General features: G+C 52.3%; 1 protein-coding gene across 7 annotated transcripts in view; it reads left to right on the forward strand.

Annotated features, from left to right (window-relative positions):
- Positions 1–20501, forward strand: part of RRBP1 (ribosome binding protein 1) — a 58420-nt gene that overhangs the window by 11416 nt on the left and 26503 nt on the right. For all 7 annotated transcript variants that reach the window (XM_082361506.1, XM_082361508.1, XM_082361504.1 and 4 more), the window contains exon 2: positions 9405–11433. In XM_082361506.1, coding sequence (XP_082217632.1) covers positions 9426–11433 — 2008 coding nt within the window. In that variant the 5' untranslated portion in view covers positions 9405–9425. The remainder of the gene's footprint in view (positions 1–9404; positions 11434–20501) is intronic.

Genomic DNA, 20501 nt, shown 5'->3' on the forward strand with positions numbered 1-20501 from the left:
CAGCAACAAACAGAGAATGAAATTTAAGAGAGACCCCATTTGCAATAGTGTAAAACCCGAAAAACCAAGAAGAAAATAACTCTTTCCCAAAGCGTGTGAGACCCCACAGTGTGTGTTCTCTTCCTCCACCAGGATGCCTGTGCTTTTCTGTTTCAAGGTGGTTCTCATAACCATGTGACCGTGTAAAGGAGTGGCCCCTGCCTGATTGGTATTTAGTGGAGCCTTCACACAGCAGACGCTTGGAGCGTGGATGTGCTGAGGTTTGATTGGACACGGTGGGGAGACTACTGATCATGCTTCCGGGGAGCTTCGTGTCCACTGCAGGAAGCACTCTGCACATCTGAACTGCTCGTGGGTGATTTGAGGACTCAGGATTCCTGATCCCTACCTCGGGCGTGTAGTGAGCCCTGTAGGCTCCTCGTAAGCGCTCAGAAGATTTAGGTCTATTTAAGTGCCTACTTTTCCAAAGACTGTTATTTTGGAGAAACACAAAAGCATGTCAATGCTTTGTTTTTTTTCCTTAGCAAAGAAATTGAATCTGAAATGGCCGATGAATAAGCCAAGGCTTAGAATAGAAGACATTTCTATTTTTAGTGTTTTATCTTTCTTTAAAATGAATAGCATTGTTTCTTTGAAGTAGGAAGTCAGTTATTTCCATCCTCTTAAAACATGAAATAAATTATTTCCGAATACTATATCTTTTAGTTACCAGGTTTTCTCTTAGTTTTAGGTTTAAAAAAAAGAAAATTAAAAAAAGAGAAGAATTAGAGGTTACACTTAAAATTTTAGATGAGATGACCTGAAAACTCTCTTCTCTATAAACATTTAGAAATGTTAGATGGAGCTAATAAGCATTCTCTAAAAAGCATAGCTGAGTTTACAAGGTAGTAAAAGATATTACCAAATCCCGTAAGCCAAGGGCGGGGACTGTCTGGGTCCAGAAGTAAGCTGACCCTGCAGTGTGGGTGTCGCGTAGTCCTCCAAAGTCTGGGTCTTGGGTCTTTGGTTTTTATATCCAGGTGGGAGCTGGGTGGGGGGAGTGAGAACCCCACTGACACTCCCATGTAAAACCTGCACTGAAAGGACAGACTAGTGGCCAGGGGAGATGGCATGGGAGCTTATCTGTTTTCTCCTGAGGCGGGGGAGGCAGAGTCTCCTGGGAATATTTAACAGGAGCTGCTGCATCTAAAAATGTGTCCTTACCTGCTGCCTTCTCTGAAGCCCTCGTTGAAGCAAAGATAAAATAGCTCTTTAGAGACAAGCCTGAAATTCAGCCCAGACAGGGTTGCAACTTAATAAAGTCCCACCAGAGTCACTGTCAGAGGTACAAAAGTAGGTAGTGGAAAACATTAATGGGAAAAAACACCACCAGGGAGAAAACAAGGTGAACTTGAAAAAAAATAGAATAACTCAAAGGACTGATTATAGAGCTGGTTAGATTCAGCTGAAGAGACAATTGGTGAAGTGGAACATATGTCCGAGTGGTAGCACAGAGAGATTGAAGTCTAATTAGGACTTCTACCACAAAGAAACAGGAGCAAGGAAATCGCAAAGAACTAAGTGGCCAAGGGCTTTCCAGAACTGGTGAAAAACATGCGAAAGCGCAGTGAGCCTGACTAAGACAGTAAAAATAAATACACATCTAAAGGCATTGGTGAAGGCTTAGAACCCTGAAGATGGATTTTAGAAGTGAGGGGGTATTTTTAAAAGGTATTACAAAGGAATGACAGCTCAACAACATGTTTTTCCATAGTAAGCACACACCCTGCCACGGCTGCCAACCAAAAAAGCCAGAAGACAGATAAAATAATAATCTTCCAAGTGGTGAGAGAAAATAACTGTCAGCACGGAATTCTGTACCCAGTTAATCCATTCATGAAGAGCGAGGATGGAGGAAAGAAGTCCTTCCAGGGCTGTGAGGACTGAGGATGTAAGAGGAAATTCTTGCTGAAACAAGTAGTCGAGGATGTACTTTGGGGAGACTCAAAAGAAGGCGTGAGGTGCAGGAAGCAGTGGCCAGCAACAGATTGGGAACCATTTGGGTCATTTCACACGAGTGTCTGGAACTCCGAGCGCCCGCAGGTCGCCCAGGTATGTGTGAGGGAGAGGCGGGTGGAGCACCAAGGCTCCTGGGAAGTGTCAGGTGTGTATGTTAGGAGAACGTAAGGGGAAAAGACATTTTCATTACAGCTTTTAAAAAGAGCGCTCGCACACAGACACACAAAAGAACAGAAAAGTGTAGCTTTCAAACACAGAGGAAAAGATGTCCAGTGGAATGCAAATAAATAAGGGGGGGAATAAGCAAAGAAAAAGTATTGTAAATAGGAGTAACAAAACAAGGGTATAAATGAGTCCTGTTACATAGGCAATCACAGTAGATGTTGGTGAACTAACCCTACCAGTTAAAAAGACAAATTGCCATGCTGGTCTGAAAATAAAATCCAGCTATATGCTGTTTTTAAGAGCTCCACTTAAAACACATGAACCCAGAAAGGTTGCAAATGGAGAGCAGAAAATGATTCTAGACCAATATTAACCCCCCAAAAGTTGGCGTAACTTTTTTTTTTAACTGGAGTATAATTGCCTTACAACGTTGTGTTAGTTTCTGCTGTACAACGAAGTGAATCAGCTATATATATACATATATCCCCCCATCCCATCCATCTAGGTCATCACAGAGCACTGAGCTGAGCTCCCTGTGCTATGCAGCAGGTTCCCACTAGCTGTCTTATTTTATACATAGTAGTGTAATTCATGTCAAATCAGACATACAATCAGAATGAAGTGGAAAAAATAAAGATCATTATTAGGGATAAAGAGGATCACTTTATAATAGAGGAAAAAATAGTAGGCACTTTATCAGAAAGATGTAACAATTCTGATCTTATATTCACCTAATAAGATGCCCTCCAAATAAAGCACAAATTGACAGATTCCCAGGAGAAACTGATAAATCCATGATTATGGAGTGTTCATGTCAAGAAGTTAGAACAGTATAAACCAATGGAAGTTGGAGGAAGGAGTAATGAAAATTAATTATATAGATTGGATCACAAACCCAAAAGCTGGTTCTGGAATCATCATTGAAATTGAAATAGCAATTAAAAATCAGCTGTCTGCCAAAGGGAACCTTCATACACTGTTGGTGGGAATGTAAATCTGCAGGCACTGTTGAAAACAGAACAGTGTGGAGGTTCCTCAAAAAACTAAAAATAGAACTACCATATGACCCATCACTCCTACTCTTGAGTATGTATCTGAAAAAAACAAAAACACTAATTCAGAAATATACATGCACCCCAGTGTTCATAGCAGCACTATTTACAATAGCCAAGACATGGAAACAGCCTAAATGTCCATTGACAGATGAATGGATAAAGAAGATGTGATATATATATCGCATATATATTTATATATATGTATACGATGGAATACTACTCAGCCATAAAAAAGAATGAAAATTTGCCATTTGCGACAACATGGGTGAACCTAGAAGGTATTGTGCTAAGTGAAATAAGTCAGACAGAGAAAGAAAAATACCGTATGATGTCACTTATATGTGGAATCTAAAAAATACAGCAAACTAGTGAATATAACAAAAGAGAAGCAGATTCACAGTATAGAGAACAAACTAGTGGTTGCCACTGGGGAGAGGGAAGCGGGGAGGGGCAAGAGAGGGGTAGGAGGTTAAGAGGCACAAACTATTAGATATAAAATAAGCTACAAGGCTCTATTGTACAACATGGGGAGTATAGCCAATATTTTATAATAACTATAAATGGAGTAGGTTTATACTTTAAAAACCTTTCAAAATTGTGAATCACTGTATTGTACACCTGTAACTTATATAAATACAGCAACTATACTTCAGTTAAAGAAAAATCAGCTCTCTACCCACTCTCCCCCCCTCCAAGAACAGATCTCGAAAAACCAGATTCTGACAGTTTTACAGGCAAGTTCTTGTGAACCTACAAAAGATGGAGGAAAAAGGGTGCTCTGTAGCTCATCTTATGGGACTGAAGTGACCTTGCTACCAAGACTGGGTAAGAACAGTCTGAGAATGAGTTCTGACTTCCCCCACTTGACAGCACAGCCACCCGAATCCCACATAAAAATGTGAACAGACCAAATCTAGTGAGGGATTAGAAAAGAAAAGACCCACCGTCAAGAAGTGTTTACGCCATCAGAGCCATCTGTGAGTTAACATTAGAATATATTCTTTTAATTCAGTCCAATTCAGATTAAATGTCAGGTGGTAAAGAGAAAGCATTTGCTAAAATTTAATACCCTATTAAAAAAGGAAAGGTAGCTAGGAATATGAGATAGCTTAACGTGATCAAAGGTTTCTACCAAAAGCCTACAGTCAACACAGCATCTAACAGTGAAGGATCAGAAGTGGAGACTCGGCCGTGAGACCAGCGAGCCTGGAGCCGGCTCTGTGAGACGAGAGAGAAGCGATGGTGTGGCTTAGAAAGCAAGAAATTACTCTCTTCATAGGTGATTTTTCTTGAAGAGAATCCACAAACTCCTGGATTTGACGAGAGTTTAGCATAATATTTAGGTAAACGACACATGCAAAAATGAATAACTTTGCTGGTTGTAGCTAGGAAAAGAAAAAGATATCTTTTTCTAGTACATTTAAAAATAGCAATAACCTTAACAACAACAAAAAAGATGTGTAAGACTTCTATAGAGAAGATCATAAAAGCTCCCTGCAAGTATAAAAGAACGTTGAAATAAGTGGAGTGCTACACGCTCCGTTCACCGACAGCTCCCATGGTATACAGCATCGGCTCTCCCCATGTTCACCTGTAAATTCAGTGCGTTTCAAATAAAAGTTCCAGTAGAATTTTTGGAAGGGATGCATAGGCCAAAATGTAGTATTGATGCAGGGCGTAAATAACACGTAGGTGGAACAAAGTGTGAGTCCAGTGAGGGATCCACGTGTACTGCAAACCAGATGGGACAGAGGCGGCTGTGAAAGTCGGGGGGTAGGGGGGATGGACCAGTCCGGAAGGGGCGCTGGGTAACTTAAGCCGTGGGGGAAGCTGACCCTATTTCCTGTCCTATGCCAGAGTAGATCCCAGGTGATTAGAAACCCAACTATGAAAAGTGTTCTGAAGTTTGTAGAAGAAAATAAACAGTGAAAGGACTTTTCTCCCAGTGGTTGGAACCTGGGTGGCTGAGAGTCAGGGGTGAAAGGGAGGTTTTCACTCTGTATCAACCCCTTTGTTCCTTTTGCCTCGTTGCCTTTCTCCAACACAACTGAGTAATTATTTAGATTTAAAGGACAGCAACAGATTTTTCCTTAAAAAAAGAAAAAGGAAACAGGTTCTCTTTGACTCTGGGGTGGTAGCAATGAAACAAGAAAACACTGTAAAACAAAACAGTGAAACAATTTTTCAAACAAAATTGGTTGAAAAAGAAACCACAGACTTGGATACAAATGGTTAATATCCAAATGTGTAAAGGACACCTACAAATGAGAGAAAAAGACAGCCCTTTAGAAAATGGGCCAAGGGTATGAGCAGACAACGTCGTGGAAGCAGCGTGAAGGGCTGCTCACCATGGGAGGCACATGGGGACGCATCCGGGTGTGAGCGCAGGAGATGGTGCGGGACGCAGAGGGCGGGGCTCGCGGCACTGCCCTGGGGGAGCAGCCCTGGGCCCGGCGGTGTGTCCTAGAGGATGAAATGCTACCTGGTGATGCCCGCAGTGGTGTCTCATGCAGCCCTCACCGTAGCGGTGCTGGACATGTGTAAGCACACACGCACGCGTGCGGAAGTGGTGGCATTCTGAGTGTTGGTTCTCTCTGGAGAGAAGGATGAGATACTACATATATGTGTCTCAAGTAAATGGGGAAAGATGTTTGGATTTGCTAAACCTGGGTGGTAGGTAAATGGACGTTCACGGTATTTTTCTTAATCTTCCATATATTTGAAATATTTCATAATATTTACAAAAACAAGGAGACAGTGATCCTGATGCAGCCGTATCTGCTAGTGTCTCCATTTTATCGTCGTTGTGTTTTAGATTGTGCCTTCCTGGTAAGTCACCTAACGCCCAGGAAGTGGGGCTTGGTCTCAGTCGGGAGGCTTCGTCTCGCACCCCTGCCATGGCTTCTCCAAGTGCCCACACGTGGCCCCCGAGGAGCAGCTGGAGAGTGATGAGACCCCACCCCAGGGTGCTGTTGAGGGGCCTTTTCACAAAACGTCCCCAGATCCCCATTGCCAAGTTGGACTGAACTGGCCAGACTGGAAAAGCCAGGTCGGGCCACATGAATCAGCAAATGTAGTCCGTGCCTGGGGCGTCCACTTAACTTCTGTTCCCGAGTCCTTACTCCCAGGAACAGAGGAAAGCCATTCTCTCAGGAGCCCCGAGGTGGCCCCGGGGGTGTCAGCTGGCCAAGCCTGGGAGTGGTCCCCCAGCCTCTGGGCAGTCTCCTGCTCCCTGCCCTGGCGGGCCTTCACCTTTTTGCTTTGCATTCTAAGCAGACTGGCCATAGTAAATAAGAGTGCACATTTCATAGAAGTTTCCGGGATTGACAGAGTGCAGGTTCTTTGTGGTCAGCCCACACAGGATGCGGTGGCACGGTTGGCCGGATTCTTTGCCCTCCTGGGCACGGCCCTTGGGAAAACCCTGCGGGAGATCCCTGCTGGGGGCCTTTTACCATGGTGGGGATTTCAGAAGCGAAGCGCTGGAAGGCTGACCTTGAAGGCTGACCTTGAGACCTCGCTGGCTTTGCTGTGCCTGTGAGCACGGGTGGTACTCCCGCCCCTCGAGCAGGAGCCGACTCTGCGGGGCAGCGGGAAGGCGGCTTCCACCTCGACTTCTTGGCTGTCCGTGGTGATGGTGATGTGTCCTGAGCCTTCACTGTTTCACTGAGTTACCACAACTCTAGGGCTTTTCATTTTCCTGTGAAAGCGTCCTTTCAAAGAAACTCTTACTCAGGAGTTAGTGGTGGGGATGCAGTTTCTTTCTGGAGCAGCGGTCCTGCAGAGTTGGGAAGACACATCTGTGATGGACTCAGACGTCCGTCTGTCCACTGCGGAGGGAGGTGCTCTCCCAGCTGGCTTTTCTCCACTCTGTGCCCCTGACAGAGAATATATTTTTGTATCCCGTGTTTGCCTAACTTGAGAGTCAAAGCTGACTTTTCAACCGTGGCTTTTCTAACCAAACCACACGTCTGCAGAGCCCACGGTGGGGGGCAGGCGCCCATCGTGGGGGCTGGTGGCCCTGGGGCTCCAGGGGCCCCACCCTCCAGGGCTTGTTGGGGACGCCACCCGGGGCTTACGGACCCGCAGCCGGGGTGACCCGGGCCCCTGGCATGGTGCTGCCTCTGGAGAAGGGGTGTTTCAAAGGATTTTTATATCCATTCTTTTTCAGATTCTTTTCCCATGTAGGTGATTACAGAGCATTGAGTAGAGTTCCCTGTGCTGTACAGAAGGTCAAAGGGTTTTTGTCATCTGAATAGGATGGATATAGTGGTTATGGTGTTGCTTTGTACCTGAAACGTGAAGTTCTGAGGGGTGCTTGTGAGGACCAGGAGTTTCGGTTGGTGGACGCCCTCCAAGCAGCAGGGTTAGAACGGGGCCTGGAACGTTCCAGCTTCCTGCCCCTGTCCTCCCGCCCACGGGACCCCCCTCCAGGCCTTTTGCACACTCGGCTGCGAGGATCCCGAAGGGCTCGTGTGGGGTGGCCTCTCCCGACTGTCATGTGTGAGGGGCCCTGGCTGTGCATCTCGCTGCCAGAACCCATGGCCCGGGGTCAGAGCCCGCCCCAGGAGTCCACCTCGGGCCTGAGGAGTGGAATGTGGAGCTTGGCCTGGAGCTGCAGGCCCGGCGACAGTCTGGGTGAAGTAAGTGTCACAGCCTCAGCTGAGAGACTTACCACCGTGGAGAGCAGAGCGCGTTCCACCCTCTTCCTGCAAGGGTTTTGTAGAAGGACGGCGAGACTGTGCATTTGTTCTAGAGCACCATGCTGAACCATTTACAACAGTCTCTCTGCTCAGTCCCTCCTTTCAAATGCCCTAATGTCAAAATTTGGATTTCACGACTGTTGTTTAGATACCCCCACTGCCACTGGAAGCGGAATCTCAACTTTTAAGCCACCGAGAAGCCTGGGCCCAGCCTATCCCGGCTCTGGGGACCCGGGGGCCGTTCAGCTCTCCCCCTTTCTGCCTTCCTCCCCCACCTCTCACTATTGCGTTCCCTTCTCAGGTCCACTGCTGGTCCTCCTGGGGGAGCTGTTTCTCACTCCCCAGTTCAGGGGACTGGAATGTGATTGTAGTAGCATCAAAATTAGTTGATAAAAGTTGAATGTATCCAAGAAATGAACCTGTTGGAGTTTCTCACTGAAGTCAGATTTAGCCCGGCTGACAGCTGATGGGTGTGGACCTGGCCACCTCTGACCCTATGGACTTTGGTCCCCGGCCAGCAAGAAGGGGTGGTTCATCCTCTCGGTTGGGAGTGTGTCATCAGGCAAAGGGTCCCCTCGCCCGGGTGAGGAGTGGACCTGGTGACACTGTCCTCCTCCCTCTTTGCAGCCTCTGGATGTGAAATTCCAAACCTGGAGTCTTACTTGGTCGGCTTCCCAAGACTGATATTTCCTGTTTCCTAATGTGCAAGTTTGCAGGTTGCATAGCTCTTCGGAGCTATCACTGGTTAAAGGCCATTTTTCCTCACCAAATTTTGATCACCTTTCCGGATTGTAATGCATAGGTTCTCATCTTTGGCCCTGGGTAGTTGTGTTTATCAGCACTGGAGGAAATAGAGGCAGCAGAGTCAGATGGCTCGCGAGGGCCTGCTGGCCTGGACGCTGTGGCTGAGAGCCGGCAGCCGTGTTTGGTTTGACTCACATGGTATTTTTAAAATCAGTCAACTTCACGTTAAGGAAAAAAAAATTTCTGTCCTAATGTGAGAAAGCAAAAGATCTCTCAACACAGTGCCCGCATGTCTACAGTAATCAGCTGTGGCTGGGCGTCACCTGGCCCTAATGTAGTGGGACAGTTTGCCACAGTCCTCACTACTCCCAATTGTCTCACACCTGGCCGGTGCTTGTGCTCATGTGTATCTTTGACCCCTGCGGTGGGGAACATCGTGAACTGGGATCACGGCATCTGAGTCTCCTGGGTGTTATGTGCCCTGGTTATAGAGCTCCTCGCTGCCGTCTCTCCATGGCTTCGTATGTCCCGGCACTAATGGAATATCTTATGTAAGAGTTGCTCACTTCTGAAGGGGGCGGGGAGAATGGGTGACGTCGGAGATGGCCTGAGTTTGTTTCTTCCTTCACTTTATCAGTCTGAAGAATTAGTGAAACCGTAAGTCAGGTGTTGGGGGTAGGGGTGGCGATTGTTGAATACCTCAGTTTCTACAAAAAGTAATTGACACGTATGTATTTGGCAGGTGAAAGGAAAGCAAGCCAGGATGGATATTTACGACACCCAGACCTTGGGGGTTGTGGTCTTTGGTGGATTCATGGTTGTTTCCGCCATCGGCATCTTCCTGGTGTCGACGTTCTCCATGAAGGAGACGTCGTATGAAGAAGCTCTAGCCAACCAGCGCAAGGAGATGGCGAAGACTCACCACCAGAAAGTGGAGAAGAAAAAGAAGGAGAAAACAGTGGAGAAGAAAGGAAAGACCAAGAAAAAGGACGAGAAACCCAACGGGAAGATACCTGACCATGAGCCAGGCCCCAACGTGACCATCCTCCCCAAGGACCCAGTGCGGGCGCCTGCAGTGGCGGTGGCTCCAACCCCAGTCCAGTCCCCCGTGGTCATTCCCCCTGTAGCCACGGTACCAGCCATGCCCCAGGAGAAGCCGGCTTCTTCCCCTAAGGACAAAAAGAAGAAGGAGAAAAAAGTGGCAAAGGTGGAACCAGCAGTCAGTTCTGTAGTAAATTCCATCCAGGTTCTTGCCTCAAAGGCTGCCATTTTGGAAGCCGCTCCCAAGGAGGTCCCTATGGTGGTTGTGTCCCCAGTGGGTGCCAAGGGCAGTGCCTCTGCCACCAGTGCTATGCAGAGCAAGAAGGCAGAGGGGGCCCCCAACCAGGGCAAGAAGGGAGAGGGGGCCTCCAACCTGGGCAAGAAGGGAGAGGGGGCCCCCAACCAGGGCAAGAAGGCAGAGGGGGCCCAGAACCAGGGCAAGAAGGGAGAGGGGGCCCCCAACCAGGGCAAGAAGGCAGAGGGGGCCCAGAACCAGGGCAAGAAGGCAGAGGGGGCCCAGAACCAGGGCAAGAAGGCAGAGGGGGCCCAGAACCAGGGCAAGAAGGCAGAGGGGGCCCAGAACCAGGGCAAGAAGGCAGAGGGGGCCCAGAACCAGGGCAAGAAGGCAGAGGGGGCCCCCAACCAGGGCAAGAAGACAGAGGGGACCCCCAACCAGGGCAAGAAGACAGAGGGGGCCCAGAATCAGGGCAAGAAGGCAGAGGGGGCCCAGAATCAGGGAAAGAAGGCAGAAGGGACCCAGAATCAGGGCAAGAAGGCAGAAGGGACCCCCAACCAAGGCAAGAAGACACAGGGGGCCCAGAATCAGGGCAAGAAGGCAGAAGCGGCCTCCAACCAGGGAAAGAAGGCAGAAGGGGTCCAGAACCAGGGCAAGAAGGCAGAGGGGACCCCCAACCAGGGCAAGAAGGCAGAGGGGGCCCAGAACCAGGGCAAGAAGGCAGAGGGGACCCCCAACCAGGGCAAGAAGCCAGAAGGGGCCTCCAACCAGGGAAAGAAGGCAGAAGGGGCCTCCAACCAGGGCAAGAAGGCAGAGGGGCCCCAGAACCAGGACAAGAAGGCAGAGGGGGCCCAGAATCAGGGCAAAAAAGCCGAGGGGGCCCAGAATCAGGGCAAAAAGGCAGAGGGAGTTCAGAATCAGGGCAAAAAGGAGGAGGGTACCCCAAACCAGGGCAGAAAGGTAGAGGGGAGCCCCAATCAGGGCAAAAAGGTAGAAGTGGTTCAGAACCAGAGTAAAAAGGCAGAGGGAACCCCCAACCAGGGCAAGAAGGCAGAGGGGACCCCCAACCAGGGCAAGAAGGCAGAAGGGGCCTCCAACCAGGGGAAGAAGGCAGAAGGGGCCTCCAACCAGGGCAAGAAGGCAGAGGGGACCCCCAACCAGGGCAGGAAAGCGGAGGGGGGCCAGAATCAGGGCAAAAAGGCAGATTCGGTTGCTAATCAGGGCACAAAGGCGGAGGGTGTTGCAAACCAGGGGAAAAAAGCAGAAGGGGCCCCCAATCAAGGCAAAAAGGCAGAGGGAAACTTGAACCAGGGCAGAAAGTCAGAAGGGTCCCCCAACCAGGGCAAAAAGGTGGATGCATCTGCCAATCAGGGTAAAAAGGCAGAGTCACCTCCTACCCAGGGCAAAAATGCAGATATGGTCCAGAGCCAGGAGGCACCAAAGCAAGAGGCTCCTGCGAAGAAGAAGTCTGGGTCTAAGAAGAAAGGTGAGCCTGGTGAGTAGCTTTGATTTCTTTATGAATTTGGAGGGAAAAGCTGTCTTTAAGTGGCTTATGGATTCCCTTTGGGGAAGCCATCTGTATCAGTCAGCTATCGCCACATGGCTGCATAACAAACATCCCAGAATTCAGGGTCTTACAGTGTCAGTCGTTTATTCCTGCTCATGTTTCTGTTGACTTGGCTGGAGGTTGACTGGTTGGGGTTATCTCGGCTGGTGGCTCTGCTTCATGCTGCAGTTTAACTGGTTCAGCTCCTGCTGCAGGTTGAACGTAGGTCTCTTCTACGTGTTTCTTCTGGGGCCCTGGCCGAGGCATCAGTGGCTCTCGAGGGCAGAGGCCCTCCCACGGTTGTGGCAGAGCTGTGACAGGGCACTGCTCAAACCAGCATCCTGTTGGCCAGAGCAGGCCATGAGACTGAGCCTGAGTCAAGGGGCAGGAAGTCTACTGTCCCCAGTGGGAGGGACTGCGGAGTGACCTGGGAAAAGGTGTGAGTTGAGGAGAGGTGAGGATTAGGAGCCGTGACGCCATCCACCACCCAGTCTAGGACAGTTCCGTGTCTTGCAGTCTTTCTCAAACGTCTGGCTGCGTCAGCCTGTTCTGCGTTCTTACCTCACCTGGTGTTTTAGCATAGCTTTGTTCTTTTCTAGATGTTTGTTGCATGAATAGCAGTAGGATGACATTTCTGAGAAACAGTGGCATCCACACCCCTGCCTCCCAGTTTTCCCTCTTCGCTACCCCCCCACGCCCTTTATGTAATGGAGCATTAATAGGACATTAAAATAGATATTATGTATCAGATACATATATTAGATAATGTAGAACATGAATTTCCGTTATCTTTTTAGTACGGATTACTGTAGAAATTGGGCCCGTGAGTTCCTCTTTCATATTCATCACTCACTTGATACAATAGTCTGATGTTTTCTTTCTCTGTCCCTCCCTTTCTCTCTCTCTCTCTCTCTCTCTCTCTCTTCTTCTCTTTCTCTCTAGATTTCTTTCTTTCTTAGATTAGCCATTAGTTGATTTGGAAAATTAATTGCATTTGTCTCGGTGAGGTACATTAGGGGCTTTGAAACGTTTGGACCTGTGCCCGGTAGGCAGGGCCCTACGTTTGTCCCTCTGTGAAGCTGTATCCGCTTTGCTGTTTCCTCCGCCCCAACTTCTGGGGGGGTATTTACTCAGGCGACACTCGTCCCATGTGAGGGTCAGGGACCGGCCCACCTTGCCCCACAGGCCACGCCAGCCTCTCAGGCCCTTTGAAAGCCCAGGCGCTCAGCCTCAGCCCTGACGCCGTGGCGGAGGGAGAGCACGCTGCCCTGTCTTCACGGTGTTGCTCCACTTGCCCCTGGGAGGCGGGCATTCGAGGCAGAAGACGGGGACGCAGGTGAGAGCCGCCTGTTCTCTGGCTTCTCGCGCATCAGGTGTGTTCACACTAGAGCTTCCTGGGGTCATCGTTACTGGGTATGGCTTTGGCCACTGAAGTAAGGTATGAAACAGAAACATGATAATATTAGAAAGGAAGGCAAAATTGTCCTAATTTGCAGATAATAAAGAACCTTGTTGGGAGGAAGACCTAACTTACCACCCGTGTGAACCCACAGAGCAGCTCGCCTGAGGTGGTATAAGAGGAAATTTGAACAGAAAAAATACCATGGTTCAGAATAAGAAAGATTAAATATTACAGATAAAATGATAGTCACTCCCAAGTTAACCTAGTAGTTTACTGTTCTTCCTGCCAAAATTTCAGTGGGCTTAAAAGTTCCCTCTGGAGGGAAAAATAAGAATACTGAATAGATTTTTAAGTGGCTATTGGAAGGCCGGTCTGTCTGATGTGTGAACACAGCCCCAAACTATTGTAATTACAGTAGGGTGCTGGACCGAGGCCAGCAGGTCAGGGAAGAGAGTGGTCCTAACTAGACTGCATCTCACCTGCGCTTCAGGGCGGGGAGGGGACAGGTCAAGGCAGTGATCCTAGGCAGGATGTTTAAGGTTTGGAAGGGTCTCCTCAGCCCCTGTGAAAATGTCAGGTGTGTATCAATTAGAGTTAACGTAAAAAGAAATCAAACCCTAGAAAATAGGAAAGATGGCCGAAATTGGTACTGATCAACTCAGGTGGCAGGGGGCTGTGACTCCGAGGTTGCAGGGAGAAAATCACGAAGGGCGGGGCGCTGGGCCACACGGCCAGCCGTGTAGCACGTGGACAGGCCCCAAAGAGAGCACAGCCACACCGGGTGGCCTGCGGGTGATGTGACACCTGAGCGGCGAATTGCTTCATTCTTCAACTCTGAAGAGTCAGAAACGGGAACACGCTTTTGGTTTTTCATTTTCCTGAACGTGCCCCACGTGCTTTCCCCCGTTTTCCCACGGTTGGTGGGCCCTCGAGATGGATGCAGGCCCCTGTCCGCCGCTGCCCTCCCACCCCCCCCCCCCCCCCGTCTCCGTGGAGATCCCCCCAGGGCAGGGCTTCTCGGGCTTTGACGTGCAGGGTCTTGTTAAGATAAAGACTCAGTGGTTCCCAGCGGGGCCCGAGATGCTGCATTTCTAAGCAGCTCCCCGGAGATGCCGGTGCTGTTGCAGGGATGGTCAGGGCCCCGAGTCTGCTGGGGGTGGGGGCAGGGGCAGGAAGGGGAGGTGGGCTCTTTCTGTAAGGGCTTGGCTTCGAGCAGCTTTGCAGCTGCGCCTGTGAAGGACCGCTTCCCGAGGGCACAGTGAGCCTGTCGCTCTGACTTCCCCTGCATTCCCCGCTGAGCCACGTCCGCCACAGCCATGGTGGTTGAGGGTACGAGGACGGGTGTGGATGGGCGGCTCGGCTTTTCCCGTGGCTCATGGAACCAGCTCACACTTCCCTTGCGATCACAGCTTGTTTGTGGAGCTCAGGGTCCAGTTCATCTGACTCACATTGAGCTTTTTGCCCCTGTGGCCGCGTTGCCCAGTGAGAAGCAGGCCGCGTTCCCTTCACTTAGTTACACCTCGTGTTCCGCCTTCCTCCCTTGACCTGAAAGGCTGAGGTCACCCCAGCTGCCTGCCCTTGACCTCCTTGCCTGCCAGCCGGGACTCAGTCGGTTTGGGGGCCACCCACCCCATTTCTTCAGGGCCATGGGTACCCCCTCGAGGGAACTGTGGACAGATCCCCGCTGGCTGACTGGCCCTGGGCATCCAGAAACTCGGGGGCCTGGAGGTGTGAATGCCTTGGGGGGTGAGGTGTCCTGATAATCATGCTGCGGGGATGGGGGAGATGGTTGGGGAGGGGGTCTGCATCGCTGGTGTGGAGCAGGCCAGGAAGAGAGCTTGGGGGAGGGGACCTGGACTCGGGCAGGGGAGGGTCTAGGGCCACGAGATTTAACCGTTGGCACCAGAGAGCTAGGTTCTGGGGCTGCGCTGATCAGTACAGGAGCTGCTGGTCACGTGGGGCCAGTTAACATTCAAATCAATCAAAAGTCAGTGAAAACAGCACTCAAGGTCTCAGTAGTTCCACAGGGCCAGTGGCTGCCCGTTTGGACAGTGCAGATGAAGACCATCTCCATCAGCACAGAAGGTTCTACTGGACAAAGCTTTTCTAAACAAGAGCCATCGGGAGTGAGGGGGCCTCTTGGGTCACCTTGCAGGAGGCCCCGTGAAAATGGACCTGTCTTTGCAGCCCTGTGTGGCGTCAGGAGTTCCTCCGTCTTTGTTCTGTCTGTGTCCTGAGTGGGGTGGGAGGGAGCTCCCCGTTGTCCCACACATCACAGAAGCCGTGAGTGAGCTCCCAGAGCCTGTGGCTGGCCCACACATGTGGCACGTCAGCAGCAAGACCAGCCCTGGAGCTGGGGTGGCTCCCTCAGTTGTCCAGGCCTTACCTGACACCTGGTTGTCCCAGCAGGGCCTCCGCTGACAGGAGCCCCAGAGGAGATCGGGCACAGGACACACTTCCACAGGCCCGAGTTGGAGCTATTCCGGAACTTCTGATCTGATCTTCCTACAGGAGCAAATCGAGACTGTGTGACAGGTTTTCACCCCTTGTCCCTGACCAGACTTGACAGTGAACACCCACCTTCCTAATCCTTTTTAAAATTTATTGTGTAAATGTGTGCTTGCAGCAAACAAAATTCAAACAGTATGGAAGCGTGGAAGGAAAGAATTGAGAGTCTTCCTCTCCACTCCATCGCAGCCACCACCCACCTCCTGGGGGGCCCCGGAGATGCCCCGCCCATCACACGGCACACGCAGCGGGCCTGCGCTGCAGAGACGGACTTGCCTCCTTCGTTCCTCAGCGCGCCCCAGGGCTGCCGCTTTCAGCTGCATCATAGCCCACGGCGTGACCATAACGTCATTTATTTAAATGCCATGAAGCAGTGTGCCGTTCTTTTGCTGCTAAAATTAATGCTGCAGTGGCGTATGTGTATCACTGGGTGAGTATCTCTGTAACGTGAATTCCTAGGTAGGTAATTGCTAAGTCAGAAGGCAGGTGCATTCTTAATTTAGGAAGACAAGCTCTATCTGCCTTACCCTCCGGAGGCCTGGCGCAGCAGACGGTTCCCGTGGTGATGGGCCCACGCGAGTGCCACCCCCCCAACCTGACCTTGGCTCACGTGGCTCCGTGGAGATGGTGGCGATTTCAGGGCCGTCAGGAGCCCAGGTGTGGACTACGAGAAAACACTTGGTTTTGAAACAGAAGCACGGATTCTTTCCCCAGTGTCTGGAGAAGAGGGGATTCACGGAATCATAACGAAGTGGAAACTTCCAGAACTGAAGCTTCCAAGTCGGTGGCACTGTCCAGGCCTCCGCTGATTTGTTCTCCGAGAGCCACCGCGGCAAGTATTCGTGTTCATCAGGAAAGCACGCTTCTTGCCCAGGAAGTGAGCGGATATGGGGGTGGTTTGGGGCCGTCTCGGCAGGGCCGTTCCTCAGCTCCTGGAAGGGAGTCCACGCAAACACAGTGCGAGCCAGGCCTGGGGAACTGGATGCCCAGACTTGGGCCGGACAGGAGGCACCTTCTGGAACCTGAGTTGGGCCCGAGCCCTGGGACTCGTGCTGCCACGGGGGCTTGGTTTGCGGGTATCACTGCCGAGCGAGGCTGAGGCCGGGCGGCCCTCCTCTTGGACTCTGTGCCTGGCATCATGCCAGACCCTGGCCCTTAACGCGGACGCGGGCCATCTACCGGGGACCAGAGACCATCATGTCAGGGCCCAGCCAGCCCCCAGGAGGTGGAGGTACCCTCAGACCGGCCCGCACGACCCCACGACGGCTGAGTCCGATGCGCTCACAGGTCCACGGGGCAGAAGGGCCATCTTTGCGGGGAGGACTGTGGGTGAATTTTATTTTCTTCCCTTTACCCTTCTGCATTTTCCAGTTTTTCTGTAACACGTATTCTTGTTAATGGAAGAGAAACCAAAACTCCATTATTTGTCTGTGAGTTGAAGAAACAGGCCCTCCTTGTACCAAAGTGGAGGTGCCACCCCTTCGGGCGCCACGAGGGAGCCCAGCCCTGACCTCAGGGCCCCGAGCGTCCTCTGAGCCGCAGAGAGAACTCCTGCTCCTTCGGGGGCGCAGGTTGAGGAGGGGAAGTGGCCAGTGCTTCTTGGGCTGCCCCAGCCCCTGGGCACCCAGCAGGTGGTGGTGACTGAGGTCAGACGAGAGATAAAGGTAGTTGCTGCATCCGGGACCTGGCAGCGTCCTAGGGGTGTCAGCTCCGTGCTGTGAGAGGCCTCCTGCCGCTGCTGGACCCCGGGAGATGCAGGAATAGGGTCATGTTCTGTAACGTAACAGGGCAGGGGCCAGACCCACCAGGAGACCTTCATTCGGGGTGTCTGTAGCCCACAGGGCCTCATCTTGAGCCGTGTGACTGGACAGTAGCTGTACCCCTGCCTCCTGCTGTCCCACCGCCCCCCCATCCTTTGTGCCCCGCGGGCTGCTGTGCCTGAGGCCGGGGTACCGGGGAACAGGCCCCACTGTGCTCCAGCCTGGTGTGTGTGGGGGGGCTCTTTCTGTGCATTTATCCCCCAACTTCCTTTAAGGTGGGTTTGTATTTTTACCTGTTTTAGGATAGCAGAAACCAAAGCTCAGCTCTGTTTCAAGACTTCCCAGAAGGGAGAGTTGGGACCCCGGGCCTGGGTCTCCGTCTGCACCCGCCCAGGCTCGGCCACCAGCAGCTGCCCCTCCCGCGCAGGCCGAGGCACAGAGGGGGTGTGTGGAGATTACGTTTGAGCCTCTCTTTTGAACTTAACTTAGTTTCTCAGGGTCTGAAGCTCTGAAGAAAACTGCAGAGCTCATGAGCTTTTTTCACTTTCTGTGTAAGTTCTTCAAACTCAACTTTTCCCTTTCTTCTTTTTGAAAGAACAAAACATCCCCTGGGGAAGCGAGTCTGGTGTCACGTCTCAGAGAAGCTGGTGGAAGACATTCTTCCAGGGCTCTCCGTTCAGTCCTGTCAAATGGGGTGGCGCTGTGGCTCCCATCACTGCCAGGGCAGGAGGCCCGAGGTTGTACGTTCCCCGTCCTTCCTGCAGGCAGTAGGTCAGACCTCCTGGTCCCCTCAGGCCCGAGGAAGGAGCTTGCGCAAAGGCCCTCCAGGGGTTGTATTTCTTTAAGAAATACTGTGATGTGTTCTTTTTTCAGATTTAAAATTGATTTTGTTAAAATTTGGGGGGAAAAGCAAAAGTATAAAGGGAAAAATACAGTCATTCAATTTATAGGATTTTTTAAAAACTCCATTAGACATCATTATGTGTACAATCTCCCAGTTTGTCAAGAGATTATTTTTTTCTCCAACCAAATGAAAAGGCCTGATTCAAAGGCCCCAAGTAGGGTTGCTCTTGACATTATTTGTCCTTTTCTCCAGTGCACTTAAAACGCCATTGCCAGGGTCCAGTGCAGCCGCTGATCTGAGGCCTGCACCCTGTCGGGAGGCAGAAGCCCTGGGCAGTGCTGGGCTTCAGCCTGAGCCGGGCTTGGGGTCGGCCGCGTGTGTGCTGCCCTTGACCGCCATGGTGCAGACCAGCAGCTTGTGAGGGCGGCAGGAGCTGCAGCTGCGTCTCTTGACGCATTTGGTGGATCTTCCATCGAGGGCCTCGAAGGGTTGCTTTCCCGAAGGCTCAGGAGGACCCTTCACGGCCACTGTCCGTGAACGTGCAACTGGGGGGGTGGCCCAGGTTCCTTGTTTCTGGACACGGTGGCCGCCCTCTGGACTTGGGGTCAGCGGGAGTTGGGGGCTTGGCTCTGTTTCTGAATCTGACGATTGCTTGGGAAGTGCTGGGCTTCCAGGAGGCGCAGGGGCCCTTCCTGGGGCCCTGGTCTTTGACCTGAGTTTGGCTCAGGTGATTGGGGATGTCCTGGGGGGCTTCCTGAGGCTGGGGTCTGGCTTCCTGTTGGGGGGAGCATGCAGGTCCCCCACCCACACTGTTGGGGTGACGCCCCTGCAGGGTCCCGAGCTAGCAGCTGCCATTCGGCCTGCACCTGTGTGTGTGAGCAGAGGCCTTCAGAACCGGTCTGGACGTTCCCTGGGACGTGAGCGTCTTTGCCGTTGGAGTTCTCCTCCGGCCTCCAGGACCCCACCCGTGTCTGCTGTCAGAGCCCTGGGATGTCACCGCCACCCCGCTTCCTGAGTACGCTCAGCCCTGGCCCTGGGCTCCTCCCTGACCTGCCTCCAGCCTTGGCCCCCAGGTGTCCTCAAGTGCAAACGTTGCTCACTCCCTGGCACTGCTCCTTTGCCCACGAGGTGAAGCCCGGATCCCTGGGATCCACGCCAGCGCCACCTGCCTCTGCTTCACCAGCCTCGGGTCATCCCTGCCACTCCCTCCCCTTCCGGAAGCCCTGGCCCCGCCTGCTCTCCGCCTGGTAGTGTTTGGCGCAAGCATCTCCTGCGTTAAAAGCCTCGCCGGCAATGCCGTGGCTGCTTCCCCAGGTGCCCTGTGGCTCTGCTGCCTGATTCCGTGTCCGGGGTCTCCTCCCCTCTCCTAGCTGGGAGTCCCACAGGCCTTTCCAGGATTTTGCAGAATGCAGGGTACACAGTAGGTGCATACTTCATGTCTGGAGACCATCTGCACAGGGCTGCCGGGCATCTGCAGCAGCAGCTGGAGTGGAGCTGGAGCTCTTGACGCCCGTGCCAGGGCCTGGCAGTAACTCCCTCGATGACAGCTGTGTGCACGCAGTTCCTGCAGCTGTTCTGACGCCTCCTGGTCGCTTGACTGAGCCGGGCATGAGCAGGCAGGGCTTCCAGGGCCCGGACCTGGAGGGGCTGCTGCTGAAACAGCGCCAAGTCCCCGGTGGCTGAGACCCCACGGTCGACGGTGAGAGGGGGAGACTCCTAAGCCCTTTTTGCAGGACAGGTTTAATTTGGGGTGATTAAGCCTCCCGGCGTGGTCACAAAAGGGAGCGTAGTTTTGGAATTTGAGGCACGTTATCCAAGCGCTGAGTGCTTCGCAGCCCAGAGCCCAGGGAGGCAGAGGGCCCCTCGTTTCCCTAAACGCGCTGCCTGCTTGACCTCGTGTGCAAAGACAGTGGTGCGAGCAGGGGCCTTGGGCCCCAGCGCTCTGCTCCCGGGGGCGTGGGCGCCAGCTGGGGGTGCAGAGGAAGGCAGAGTTGCTTCACCCCCTGCCTCCCCACCCAAGTTCCTCACTGGGGCGCTGTCCGCCCAAGGAGGGGTCAGGGTGTGTGGTGCTCCTGGCCCTGTTGATCGGTTCTGCCGTGCTTTACCCTGTGCCCAGCACATTGCCGTTGCCCGCATTTCACAGACGAGGAAACAGGCTCAGAGAGGTGAAGCCACTTGCCCAAGGATGCACAGGTGGGAGGGAGCTGAGCCGAGATTCAAGCCCAGACCACCTGGCTCCAGGGGCCTTGCTCTGACCAGGGTGCCCACAGCCCAAGGACAGGGATGACCTGCAGGCCGGAAATGGCCCGTGGATGTGTTCAGCTCCGTGGTGGTTTTATTTATTTTTCACTGAGTTAGCTGTCAGCACTAAAGGTCAGGAGATGGCACACAGCAATCTCGTTTCTAGCTCTCCTCGATGCGTCCGCAGCTCTGCGGGTTCTGACCTGGACCCCGTGGGAGCTGTCGCCTGGAGGGAAAGGACCATGGCCAAGGCCACCCGCTC

This window comes from Balaenoptera borealis (assembly GCF_965194805.1).
Source record: "Balaenoptera borealis genome assembly, chromosome: 16".
NCBI lineage: Eukaryota > Metazoa > Chordata > Mammalia > Artiodactyla > Balaenopteridae > Balaenoptera > Balaenoptera borealis.